This window comes from Cynoglossus semilaevis, chromosome 10 (assembly GCF_000523025.1).
Source record: "Cynoglossus semilaevis isolate Cse_v1.0 chromosome 10, Cse_v1.0, whole genome shotgun sequence".
NCBI lineage: Eukaryota > Metazoa > Chordata > Actinopteri > Pleuronectiformes > Cynoglossidae > Cynoglossus > Cynoglossus semilaevis.
In genome coordinates this window covers 364,377-376,995 of record NC_024316.1, presented here as the reverse complement: position 1 = coordinate 376,995, position 12,619 = coordinate 364,377, and the positions used below count along the sequence as shown (strand labels likewise).

At 39.9% G+C, this 12,619-nt stretch overlaps 1 protein-coding gene across 1 annotated transcript in view; it reads right to left on the bottom strand.

Moving 5' to 3' along the window:
- Positions 1–12,619, bottom strand: part of magixa (MAGI family member, X-linked a) — a 19,677-nt gene that overhangs the window by 4,046 nt on the left and 3,012 nt on the right. Inside the window, 11 exon segments of the mRNA XM_025059593.1 lie at positions 1–121; positions 3,798–4,085; positions 4,990–5,193; positions 5,395–5,458; positions 6,484–7,102; positions 7,500–7,671; positions 7,765–7,846; positions 7,941–8,113; positions 9,796–9,963; positions 10,055–10,125; positions 11,453–11,636. The exon segment at positions 1–121 is cut by the window's left edge and continues 2 nt beyond it. Coding sequence (XP_024915361.1) covers positions 1–121; positions 3,798–4,085; positions 4,990–5,193; positions 5,395–5,458; positions 6,484–7,102; positions 7,500–7,671; positions 7,765–7,846; positions 7,941–8,113; positions 9,796–9,963; positions 10,055–10,125; positions 11,453–11,636 — 2,146 coding nt within the window.

The following is a 12,619-nucleotide window of genomic DNA, read 5'->3' as shown; positions in this document are numbered from 1 at the left end:
AGCCCACCGACAGGCCGGTTCTCTACTGCCTCCAGCTGGTCACCAGGCTGAATCTGTCCACAGCGAGCTGCCGGGCTGCCGCGTCGCACCGTCACGAAGCGGTGGGACATCAAAGAGAGCGCTGCAGATACAGAGTCACGTGTTCACGCGAGTGCATATCACACACCTCTCACGTTTAGTCTTTGCGCTTTTGTACCTGGTTTGGCCTCATTTAGCTATTGCCAATACTTCTTTGTGTTAGCGATATGTTTTCAACACGACGACAAATTCCACTCTAAAATTCTATTCGTATACGTTAGTAGAGAAAGAGAGCAAAAGCAGGAGAAATCTGCTTTTTCCGCTCTGAAACACAACTTTTGGTTTTTACATAACTTTGAACTGCCCTGAACCGCCAGTGCCAGTGAGTACCCGGTACGGACAAGAGCTCCACCCAAAGCTACAATGCAATTTAAATCCCTTCTGGGTTTCCATGGGTTCCAGATAAAGTCCTGACATGATTCTAGAAAAAGGAAGAAGGAATGAGGAGGGAGGAAATAAGTGTGGGAGAGACGGTCGGAGGGGAAACGGCGGTGGTTTGCGGCGGTTGCATAACATGTGTATGACCCTGCTTTGCACCACATTAAGGTATCTTAAATTACATCAACATAAGTTATAATACAATGTATTAAATCTTCTTTATACTATAGTCACTGTATACCATATTATATACGTTTTGAAATTACTATCAGGAACGCAGTTAATATTTTTTCTTTCAGTTGATGCCAATTTAATAAAGTGAAAAAATGCATTATTATATATCACAGGTGCTACACAGCACACTATCGTACATTCGATTTTTTTTTATGGTGAATATATTTAAATATTAAGGTATATTGTAGTTGATGCATGTTACATGTAGAAGCACATAGCGTATCACAGTCACTGTTCAATCCAGAGGTTCCCAAAGTGAGGGAAGCCCGCCCCCCCCCGAGGTTGTCCAATGCTGTAAATGTTTAACAAGAGACTGGCAACAAACGGATTGGTTGAAGGCGGCGTAAAAAGGGATTGGTTGAAGGCGGCGGGAAATTTGGAAAAAAAAAAAAAAAAAAAATTGGACATAATATTGTAAAAGACAGATGTTATTTTTTAAATTCTCAGGCCCAACCTCCTGGAAACTGACCAAAGTTGGTAATAATAAATAAAAATAAAATGTGTGGAATAAACAAGAGAAAAGTTTGGGAACCACTGCTTTAATCCATTGTTATATTACCTGTTTAGTGTGTAGTGTTATGTATTAGTCTATCCCAATAAGTGTTGTCCTATTTATTTATTCAGTGTTCTATGATCAGAAGAGAAAAAAAAAAACAACACTCTTAGGTCAGTAGCAGTCTTTGTTTTCTGAGGTCTTCACACTTATCTTTTACAAATATATGCCTCGTCTTTATCTTTAGCCTACACGTGATCCTATCCTTTAAACTAAACCTTAAACCCCAAAAAGGACACCAATAGCATTTTTTTCAAATAATGTTCCCACAAGTACAGCCATACTTCAAATAATGTTCCCACAAGTACAGCCGTACCACAGAGAGAGAGAGAGCGAGCGAGAGAGAAAAAGAGAGAGAGAGAGAGACTTACGTTTGGAATTGCTGACACTTTTCAGAGCTGACTGCATTCGTTCAAACATGGTGGAGGAATCCAGTAACACGGAAGAAACTACCTCTCTCACCTTCTCTCTCTCTCTCCTTGTGCTTTTATTGTGGTGAGTGATACTGACACTGAAAGCTGTACAGAGAGGGGCAAAAAGCCCAGGGGGTGTGGCCAAAAAAGAGGGGCGAGTAGGTGGTAGGGTATTGAAGATGATGTGTGTTGGGTGTCTGTGTGTGTTTTCAGCCAGATGAAGGTAAAACCAATGATACTTCACATGCCGTACAGGTGACAGCCTGCCTTTACACACACAAACAAACAAACAAACAAACACACACTAGTAACTAGTGTGTTTTTTTCTTCTTTTTTTTTCCTTTCAGGGACTCCATTGTCAAAAACCACCATGATTTCAAAAATAAATGAGATAAAAATTCCTAACAAGCCAACAATATCAGGCGGGCGCTATTGATATAATGGTAAATATCTATATATGCTTGGACAAAAATAGTAGAAACCCTTAAAAAAAAAAAAAATTTTCCTTTCTGGAACAATTCAAATATATACTATATATATATATAGAAATATATATATAAATATATATAATATATATATATATATATATATATATATTTATATATATATTTCTATATATATATATAGTATATATTTGAATTGTTCCAGAAAGGAAAAATATATTATTATTATTAATATACATTTATATATAATATATATATATTATATATAAATGTATATTAATAATAATAATAATATATTTTTCCTTTCTGGAACAATTCAAATATATATATATATATATATATATTATATATATATTATATATAAATGTATATTAATAATAATAATAATATATTTTTCCTTTCTGGAACAATTCAAATATATATATATATATATATTTGAATTGTTCCAGAAAGGAAAAATATATTATTATTATTAATATACACAAGTTATAATACAATGTATTAAATCTTCTTTATACTATAGTCATTGTATTACATATTACGTTTTAAAACTACTATTAGGAACGCAGTTAATATTTTTCTTTCAGTTTATGCCAATTTAATAGTGAAAAATGCATTATTATATATCACAGGTGCTACACAATACACGATCATACATTCGATTTTTTTCTGGCGAATATATTGAAATATTAAGGTAATATATTAATATATTGAAATATTAGGGTATACTATTATAGTATATTACAGCGGGCGCTGTCAGTCTTGCCTCAGCCGGCGTTCGGCATACTAGCTAAGAACTATTGTCTGATTTTGATGGTATTTCTTGCACTGTGCAATTTATTTCTTCTATATATTTTTTTTTTATTCCATATATCAACACGGGACCTAAAAAGGCTAGAGAAAGTGGTGAAAACAACAATAGAAGTAAAGAAAGGGATTATACGAACGCATGAGAACGACGTTCATGTTTCAGATCTGGTTTACAGTACGGCTCAGCAAAGTCGTCGATTTGTACCGTTATTAAGAACAACGAAGCGATAAAAGAAGCTGAGGTCGCCAAAGGAGTGACTGTGATCACCAGGCAAAGATCTCAGACATTAGAAGCAGTGGAAAAGTTGCTACTATTGGCCGTGACAGTGTTTCGGAGACTATGATTTGTAAAAAGGATGAATGAAATTGGTTTTTCCTATTTTTAGCTTTATTCTTTGTTCACTTGTGTTTATCTTTTTTTTGTTGGGTCTAACTCGTTTCATTCTTTATGTATGAACATTTCCACAAACTACTGTTGTAAAAGTTTGAATGAGCATGAGTCATCCACGGTCGAGGAATACAGTCCATTTTTACATCATTTCCTATGGGGAAAATTGCTTCAGTTTTTGAACTTTTCGGTTAACGAACGGCCTCCAGGAATGAATTAAGTTCGAAAACCGAGGTTCCACTGTATAAGGAATTGTTGGGAAACAAAAATCCTAGGAGCTTTTTGGGATCTGTCTTTTAATTGTACCAAGCCGTTAGAAACGGCTTATCACTAATTTGCCACTGATTTTTTACAGTGTACGGATTTTGGTGTAGGTCAGTGAAAGGTTCATGAACTTTGATTTGGTATTCTAGTTTATCAGTAGCGAATTATCAACCAAAAAGAAAAAAAAAAAACAGTAGAGAGAAACCAAAAAAGGTTGCAGTTGTTTCTGGACTCACCTCCACTGGGCACTTCCTGAGAGGCAATGACAAATCCAAAGCCTTCACCTTGTCTCCTCCTGAGCTCCACCTCTACCGCACTTTCACCTCCATTCCTCCCTTCTTTAGTGACTACTCCTGCAGCTCCTCCACCTGTGTTTGCAGGAGGTCCGCCAGCACTTTCCTGCGCTCCCAACAAATCGCGTGGTTCCAAAGTCAGTGTCACCGGAACTGAGTCTAAAAAACTAGTGCTCTGAATGAGCGTGGAGGCTGATGGTCCGTTAGGTGTCTGGGCAGGAGAACTGACCCCTGGACACAAAAAGAGTCATGTAAGTCATGGATAGTTCAATCCCCACAAGAACATTTTTTTTTTTTTTTTTACATGAGATGTTGTACAAAATATCCAAGCATATATCATAACTGAAACATGAACTATGAAAAACTCAATATTCCTTTTGGTAAAAATCCTCCATAATACCTTTGATAATTGAAGGTTTGTCCCGAAATAGCTGAATAGCTAATAGGTTAGACCTAGCTTGAAATTCCTTTTAGTAAATAATACCTTTGATAAATGAAGGTTTGTCCCGAAATAGCTAAATAGCTAATAGGTTAGACCTAGCTTGAAATTCCTTTTAGTAAATAATACCTTTGATAATTGAAGGTTTGTCCCGAAATAGCTAAATAGCTAATAGGTTAGACCTAGCTTGAAATTCCTTTTAGTAAATAATACCTTTGATAATTGAAGGTTTGTCCCGAAATAGCTGAATAGCTAATAGGTTAGACCTAGCTTGAAAATAAGACAAATAAATGGCTTAATCTTAGCCTAAAGAATTAGCCAAAACTGCTATAAATCTAATATCTAGCTAAAGAACGAAAAATAATAAGGTATGCAAAATATAGTGATTAAGAATAGGGATGTCCGATAATATCGGTTTTGCCGGTATTATCGGACATCTCTATATTACGTAATATCTACTGTATAAATGAAAACGCAACCATGCAACGCCTGGGTTTTGCCAAATATGCTGCAACCGCTTGTAGGGTCCTGAGACGTTTACCTCAGTTTTGGGCAAACGGTCGCATATATAGGTTATTGGTTGCTATCGGAATTGAAAATGAGACGTTTGGACAATGTCGGCAAAAAATGAATATCGGACATTCCGAATGAACAATACTATATTGTGATTAAGAACGGAAGCAGGAAAGACAATACCTTGATTGCCTCCTGGGGCTGCAAGGTGCCCTTCCTGAATACCTTCAAGGGCCAAGCCAGCCTGACTAAGTAAGGGGATAACCCCCATTGAGGCACCTGCGGAGGAGGAAGGCGAATCAGCTGCTGCAGATTGTGTGGTTGACGCCCGAGGAGAGGAAAAAGTCTTGTAGACGTTGGGTGTGACAACGTAAGAGGAGCCGGAGCCTTGATGATGAAAACATTGGTTTAGTTAATAATCATGAGCAGTACTGCGTTTATTCTGGTTCAGATTTTAGGGCTGACATCCTAACTAAGCTTTTTGAACTACTAACTAATTGTAATGGAACAGGTCTTGGCCCGTCGTAGCATAGGTTTCATGCTAGCAGTCTACTAGTCTCCAGGTGTAAGTAACTCAACTGATCCTACCTCCTCTGTAGACCAGTAGCACCACCTCGCCCTGTTTGGTGTGTTCCTGCAGGATTCTCTGCACCTAAGAAGTACCAACACAACAGGTCAAGTCACCAAACTTGACTATCGACCTTTAAGCCTTAGCTAAGAGATACAGTATGTATACACGATGTGCAAACGTTGTGTAAATGGTGCAATAAGATGGGGAAGGTCATTATCACGTTGTGTAAATGGTGCAATAAGATGGGAAACGTCATTATCATTATGTTTTTTTTGTTTTTTTGTTTTGCTTTTTTCTATTTGTGTTCTTTCTTTAGCGGGCACCACGCTCATATTTATCGACAATTTGATGCTTTATTTCCATGGTCATCGTGCGTTTCTCCTTCTCACTACCATCCTTACCACTCACTTTCTTGGGACTCATCACCACTGTGAAGAACATTGCGCAGAATAGAGAGAAAAATCACGTAGATGCGGGCTGCTCCAAGTGCTCAGCCACCTAGAGTCTTTACTTGTATCTCAGGATAAAGCTCGAGGATCATGTCATGGTCATCCATGTGCATTAAATTCCCATACAATGCCGTTGATACAAAGCTTGGTGAATTTAAATATATTTGCACGGCCTGGTTCGGTAAATCTGCAGGTCGGCTCAATTCTACGTTGATTGGGGTGTACACTTATGAATCAATAAATCTGAATTTTGTTGGGCTTGCGACAGTTCCTGGATTTTAGCGTACGCCCTGTTTAACAAGAACAGAAATCCAAATCCAAGTCTTTGTACATAACGCCCCAGAAGTCTCATGATATACTGAGTTAAAAAAATGGTTACTAAGTGTTTTTATGTGTTTTTAGACATCAAAATAAGAACTGATTTGGTTCTGTTTTTATACACCAAATTTTCTTTTTGGAATGTTGACACAATTATTCTGCAGTGGCGAAGGCTGACCACTGTATGGCAGTGTTGGGTGATTGTCAGGCGTCCACTGTCGAGGCTTATATGCAACGCTGCCACCAAAACCTATTCTTATCATAGGAAATGACATTTTCATAGCTGTCCACTGTAGTGACCGTCATGCATGAAAGGGTCGATGGAGAAGAACAATTTACCTGGGAGAATCTTAAGCTCTTGACATCTGTTCCATTGATCTTCATTATGGCATCTCCGGGCTGCAGAGACGGACACTGCCTTCGATCCCAGACCCTTCGTACCACAGCCTGATGACCCCCTTGTCCTCCTGCTGTTACACTAAACCCCAGTCCGGAGCCCGCACTACGTCCTAACGCCACTGGCACAAGCTCTCCAGTATGCGGTGAAGTTGCAGATGACGGTGCCCCTAGCGCGGCCTCTGCTCCTGCTGTTGCACTGGTGATTACGGAGGGCATCGGATGACTGGCTGGACACCCGTTGAAGCCACATGATGGGACGTCTCTCGGCAAGTTTACCGCAGTTGGGGTCTGGGGCATCAAAGTGTGCTGCGCCGGTGCTCCTGGAGGCGTAGAGGAAGAAGGGTCCGTGGGGCTGGTGGCGCTCTTTACAAGGACAATCTCCGACTGAGAGAGGGGCAGTTTGGCCAGAGTGCGGGAATGCGAGGCCGATGACGCGAAGGGCAGCTTAGATGACGATAGATCACACTCTGAGGACTTAGAGACTTGCTGTTGGAGGAGACAGGAGGAGGAGGAGGAATGGGCGAGGACACTACTGCTGTTGTAGCGAACCAGGGATGACCTGTGAGAAACAGGAAATAACGAACATGTACATTTTCAGGAGTCGCAGGTACTGGTACACAAGCCCAGAGTGTCCTTTCATGGCTGACAGTGGGAAAATACCAAACTTGTGAAATGCTATATTTTATGTCTCAAACCCAGCCAAAGGATGAAGGAAGGAAGGAAGTGCGACTTATAGTCTGGAAAATACGGTAGTGTGAAGAAGGACTTTTTATTGAGGATGTGTCGTTTTGCTATACATTCAGAAAGTAAAACGTTTTTCCTACTTGAGGGAGATTCTGTAATCTGATAGCATAGCATGAACTGCTCCCCTCTTGTAGTTGATATGCATTGCTTTTTAATGGCTTAACCGCTACTTAGGTGCATGGTTAAACTATTGTTTAAGTGCTAATACTCACCTTAGAATTCTAGCATTGGACAAGTCAGCCTCGGGGTCACCGTGATTGGCTGCTCTTCTGTCTGTGGGTTGTGGCGTACACAGTGGAGTGTCTGGGGTAGTAGGAGTCGGGGCGTCCATCAACCCATTAGTCATCGGTTGATCAGCAAAGGAAGGCAGGGTTTGGCTGCGTTCTAAATTTGAGAAAAGCAAGTAAACAGTCAGTGGCTGATTATAAATTATATTATGTTGGTTCAAGTGAAGCCTTACAATATATATATACTGACCTGGGATTTTCCCATTGGCTTGCTGCGTGCAGCTGTATGTCAGGTGGGTCAGAACTTGACTGCTGGAAGAATCACTGTGCGTCTGTGGACAGAGGTCAGAATTGGAAACCGGGATAAATGACAGCTGCTGAAAGAAGAAGAAGAATCGCGGTCAGGGGACTATGCCGGATACTCACTGTTGTTTCCAGACTCCGTTTGGGACAACCGTCAGGATTGTAGAGCATTGGGTAGCCACGCCTCAGAACAACATCAACACTCTGACCCATAGGAACGGACTTGAGCATCTCCACTACCTCCTTATGGGAGCGACCCAGAACACACGTGTCGCTAATAAAGACCAGGATGTCTCCTGGAGGAGAGCCAAATGCAATGTTACCGAGTTACAAGTCCATTTCTATAGAAATATTGCAGGTAGTATACCGTTAAGAAAAGTTGACACTGTTTTATTGCAAAAAGAAAAATATATAAAAAAAAAAAATCATTTCTCCAATACTATAGGAGCTAAAAAATGTTGTGAATCGTTTGTTTTGTTGCTAAGCAACAGATTGCTTCTTTGAAGAATCGTTAGCTTCCTCCAGAATACACGCTCTCTTCTGATATGAATCCTGTTTATAAGTTTATTTTTAAGAGACATAACAGTTGAGCTTCGCAATGGTCATCCATTTGCATTCACTACAGTTGATAAAAATTATGACGCTGCGTACCCGTTTCTACAACGACGCTCGTTAGTTAGAACTAAAGAAGCCTCTCGGATTAGAGGTGAAACATCTTCAAGAAACCTTACTCCGTCCCGTTGCCCTCAATGTAACTATTTTTGGATAGTGACAATAGCGTGCTGAGAAACTAGAAAGGAGGAGCTGGGGAGCTTATACATGAGGAAAATGATAGAGAAATAACATCAGAAAGTAAGGAGAAAATGAGGGCAACCACGAGGATGAGGAATTGTGGAAAGGCTGTTGGTCTGACTGATATACGCGTGGACGTCTGGAGATGTTTAGAACAGTGATTCTAAACTCTGTAATCGCTCCTGATACATTCCCAAATGAAAGATTAATGGAAAAACAAAACAAAACACATTCCCAAATGAAAGATTAATGGATTCATTATGTTATAATATTTTCAAAACAACAACAAAAAATCAAATAAATGTGTATTTTCACACATTTAATATTCACATTAGGGTAAATCCACAGCTCGTTACATTTATTCATAGCAAAATGACGCTGATAAACTATTACTAAACTGAACTATTTCTATTGATATGCACCTCCGGTTTGCGATTTATTCATAGCAAAATGACGCTGATATATTTAATCTATTTATATTGATATGCACCTCCGGTTTGCAGCAGGTGTTGAAAGTTTTGTTTTTTTTGAGTCGTAACTTTTCCTAATTTGACACTGCCTGCCTTTCGGAGTCAGCTGTTGGCTGTCGGCGCTGCTGCAGACTCGCTCCGTGCGCTCAAAAACAGTAGCCCTCTGACACTCAAAGATCGCTAGAGACAAGCGGAGAAGGAGATGCTTGTTGCTATAGCACCCAAATTGCAACGTTGTTTGCAGAAAAAGTGCAACATTCGTCACAGAAAATCCTGTGATAGGGTGCCTAATGGGGAACTGTGGCACTGTATAAAACAAGTCAGGAGCGGCAGAAAAGTGAGAGTGGTGCTGGACACATATAACGCAGGAAGGTTTGGGGGGTTGGTACGGTTCAATGTGATTTGGGTGGCGACTGCTGCCCCCGCGACCCGGTAACGAATAAGCGGGTGAAAATGGATGGATGGATGGATGGATAAGGTGTGATGATGGAGTGATTGATAGGTAGAAAGGTAGGAGTGTGGTAAATCAGGAATCAGACCTTAGCCCTTTTTCATTTAACGAATGAGGGGAGTGGAAAAATAAGTTCGGCAAGGAGTAGAGGGAGTGCAGGAGGATGTCTTTAAATATCTCGGGTCAACTCTCCAGAGTAATGAACAGTGCACAAAAAAAGTGAAGAAAAGGGGTCAAGGTGGAATGGGTGGAACTGGTATTGTACCTGCAGTGAGGGCCGGTGGTCCTCCAGCAGTGACACTGTACACTTGTAAAAACTCGTGTGGACGACTTCCTCCAACAATGTTAAAGCCGAAACCTTGAGGACCTTTTGAGAGACGGGTGTGGATGGAGTAACCGCGTAGCTGCGAAGGCTGATCTGTGAACTGCGGGACTGAAAGGATCGTACAGGGAGATGAGAGGCGAAGGACATTCGTCCAGCTCTGTGGAGTAGTTGCTCCAAGTTACGCAGACGACAGACTTACTTTCTGTAGAGGCTTTGGTGTCTTTGTTCTGAGTTAGAGGATCCAGCCAGCCAGTTGTCTTTGAGTTGTTGCTGATGAGGAAATCATATTCAGCATCAGCATCTTAATCATCAACTTGTTTCTTGTTATAAGGCAGTGGTAATTTTAAGTTTAAAATGGAGTCCTTTGAGTTCCTCTTATGAAACAGACAGTTATTTCTTCTTTTAATTCTGGCTCTTCCCTGCCAACCATCCGCCTACATCTTACCCTATATACCCTGCCTCTCTTTCTGCGTTAACCCAACAATCTCCAGGTCCTCTTACACAACATCCACAAATCTTTTTCAGGGTTTTTCCATCTTTTCCCCTCTGCTCTGTAACTCCAACATCTCCAACATCCTTTATCCAACATGCTCACTATCTCTCCTCAATACAGTGGAACCTCGAGATACAAGCACCTCAACATACTATATTTTGAGATACTATTTTGAGCAAGCCGTCGAGCAAATGTTTTGCTTCAAGATACGAGTAAAAACTCGAGATACGAGCACGCTTACAGAAACTGACGCTCGGTGGGCGTGAGCACTCGGAGCAGCCCACGCCGCCTCACTCGTTCACTTCACGTGTTCGTCCCCTTCCGTAAGCATGTGATTTTCTCTCTATTTTGTGAGACTGAGTGGTAAGGACGGTAGTGAGAAGAAGAAACACATGATGACCATGAAATCAAAAAAGGCAAAAAAACAAAAGTAAAAAATAGAAAAGTTAAAAAAAAAATCCGGTACGGTAAGCTAAGTTAAGTTCATTTTTATGTTTATGTAAGTTACGTAGCGTACGTGTAAGGTACGCTACGGAATCAAGCGTGTACATGCGGGCTAAATTTCGTTTCCCCTTCCCTTTAGACACGTATTCTCGTAGTCTTGCTTCTGCTGACATTCATTCCTCTTCACTCCAAATCAAACCTACACCTCTCCAGGTTTTCTTCCACCTGCTCCCTGTTCTCACCACATAGTACAATGTCATCTGCAAACAAACATTATTGTCCAGATGGAGACTCCATGGTGCCTGATGTAACCACACCCCTTCTTTTGACCTATCAGACAGCATACCTAACTACTGTCTAGTTACTGTTAAATTATATAAGAATTTTTTTTTTTTTTTTTTGGTCTTGTTTTTGTTGTTTTCATATTGTATCAATCGGTTTAAGGTATTTTACGCTAAGGCTGCTCCACAGTTTTCATGCAGTTGTCACAAAGTAAGCCAGTACCCATACCCAGTTTACTACACTGAGAGTGGATCTTCAAAATAACCCTCTGGTCAGTACCATGTAAACATTACTGTTAGCAGCTGTCACTCAGAAGCAACTATCAGTCTTTTTTTTTTTTTTTTTTTACAGCAATTACTAGCTAGTATTAGAACTGACTTCAAACAGCTGGCGTCTCCTGAGTCAGTGAAGGCCAGCTCCCAGTTCTCAGGTAGAGGTCCTCCTTCTCGTTGTCCACCTCTTTCTCCTCCTATCCTTCGTCCTCTACCTCCATCCAGACTTCCTGTTGCTGACTCCCATGATTGGCTGAGAGACAGCGTGGTGGGTGGGGCTGCAGCTGAACCTGTTGATGAATAAACAAGAGTCTTAGGGGACACATATATATACAGTATGTATCTAATTTTACAGTGAGTGAGGCCTGATGCCTAGTGGCACATTTCGCAGTTTCTGTTTGGCTGGGAATAGATAAGAAGTCGAACTGTGTTATCGATTTGTTTCTTGGTTGATTTTTGTATCAATTCCCACTGTGTCAGAAAAAAAAAAGTGCTAAAAGGATTGTTTGCATTAACACCTACAGTAATTTCTGGACTATTAAAAAGAAAAAAAAAATTGTACATATATATTTCTTTTTAATTTTAAGTAAATAAATCCTTTTTTTTCCCGAACAGTGTCTGTAACACGGCTGGTTACACGTTAGCTCTTTCCTGCTTCAGGACTCGGGACACAGATTTGGACACAGGTAATTTTTGAAGAAGAACTTTCCCAAGTTTAAAAAGGTTAAGATGAGATAAACATGAAAGTTTTTTTACTGAAACATCAATAGGAACAGTTACTAAGTTGATGCAATGTGAAAATACTTATGTTAGTAAAACCGTGTTGAAAATGACGGGTATTTAAGGTGATGGAACTTTAAATCAGTCAACTGTCATTTTATTGTATTTCATGCATTATATATAATACATTTATTTTATTATTAAATTACATAATTTGGTACATTTAGAGTACAAAATAGATATCTAACTTGCTGTATCATATTATATAGGAATACATTATATATATTATATATATATGTAAATATAATATATATAAATATATATAATGTGTTTTCCAGACTGTTTCCATAGGGGAGCATGACAGAAAATAATTAAGAACCACTGCTTTAATAGTACATACCAGAGGTGGGACCAAGTCATTGCTTTGCAAGTCACAAGCAAGTCTCAAGTCTTTGCACTCAAGTCCGAATCAAGTCTCAAGTCAAAATAGGCAAAGTCCGAGTCGAATCCAAGTCAAGACTGAAAAGTGTCAAGTCAAGTCCCAAGTCCTGCC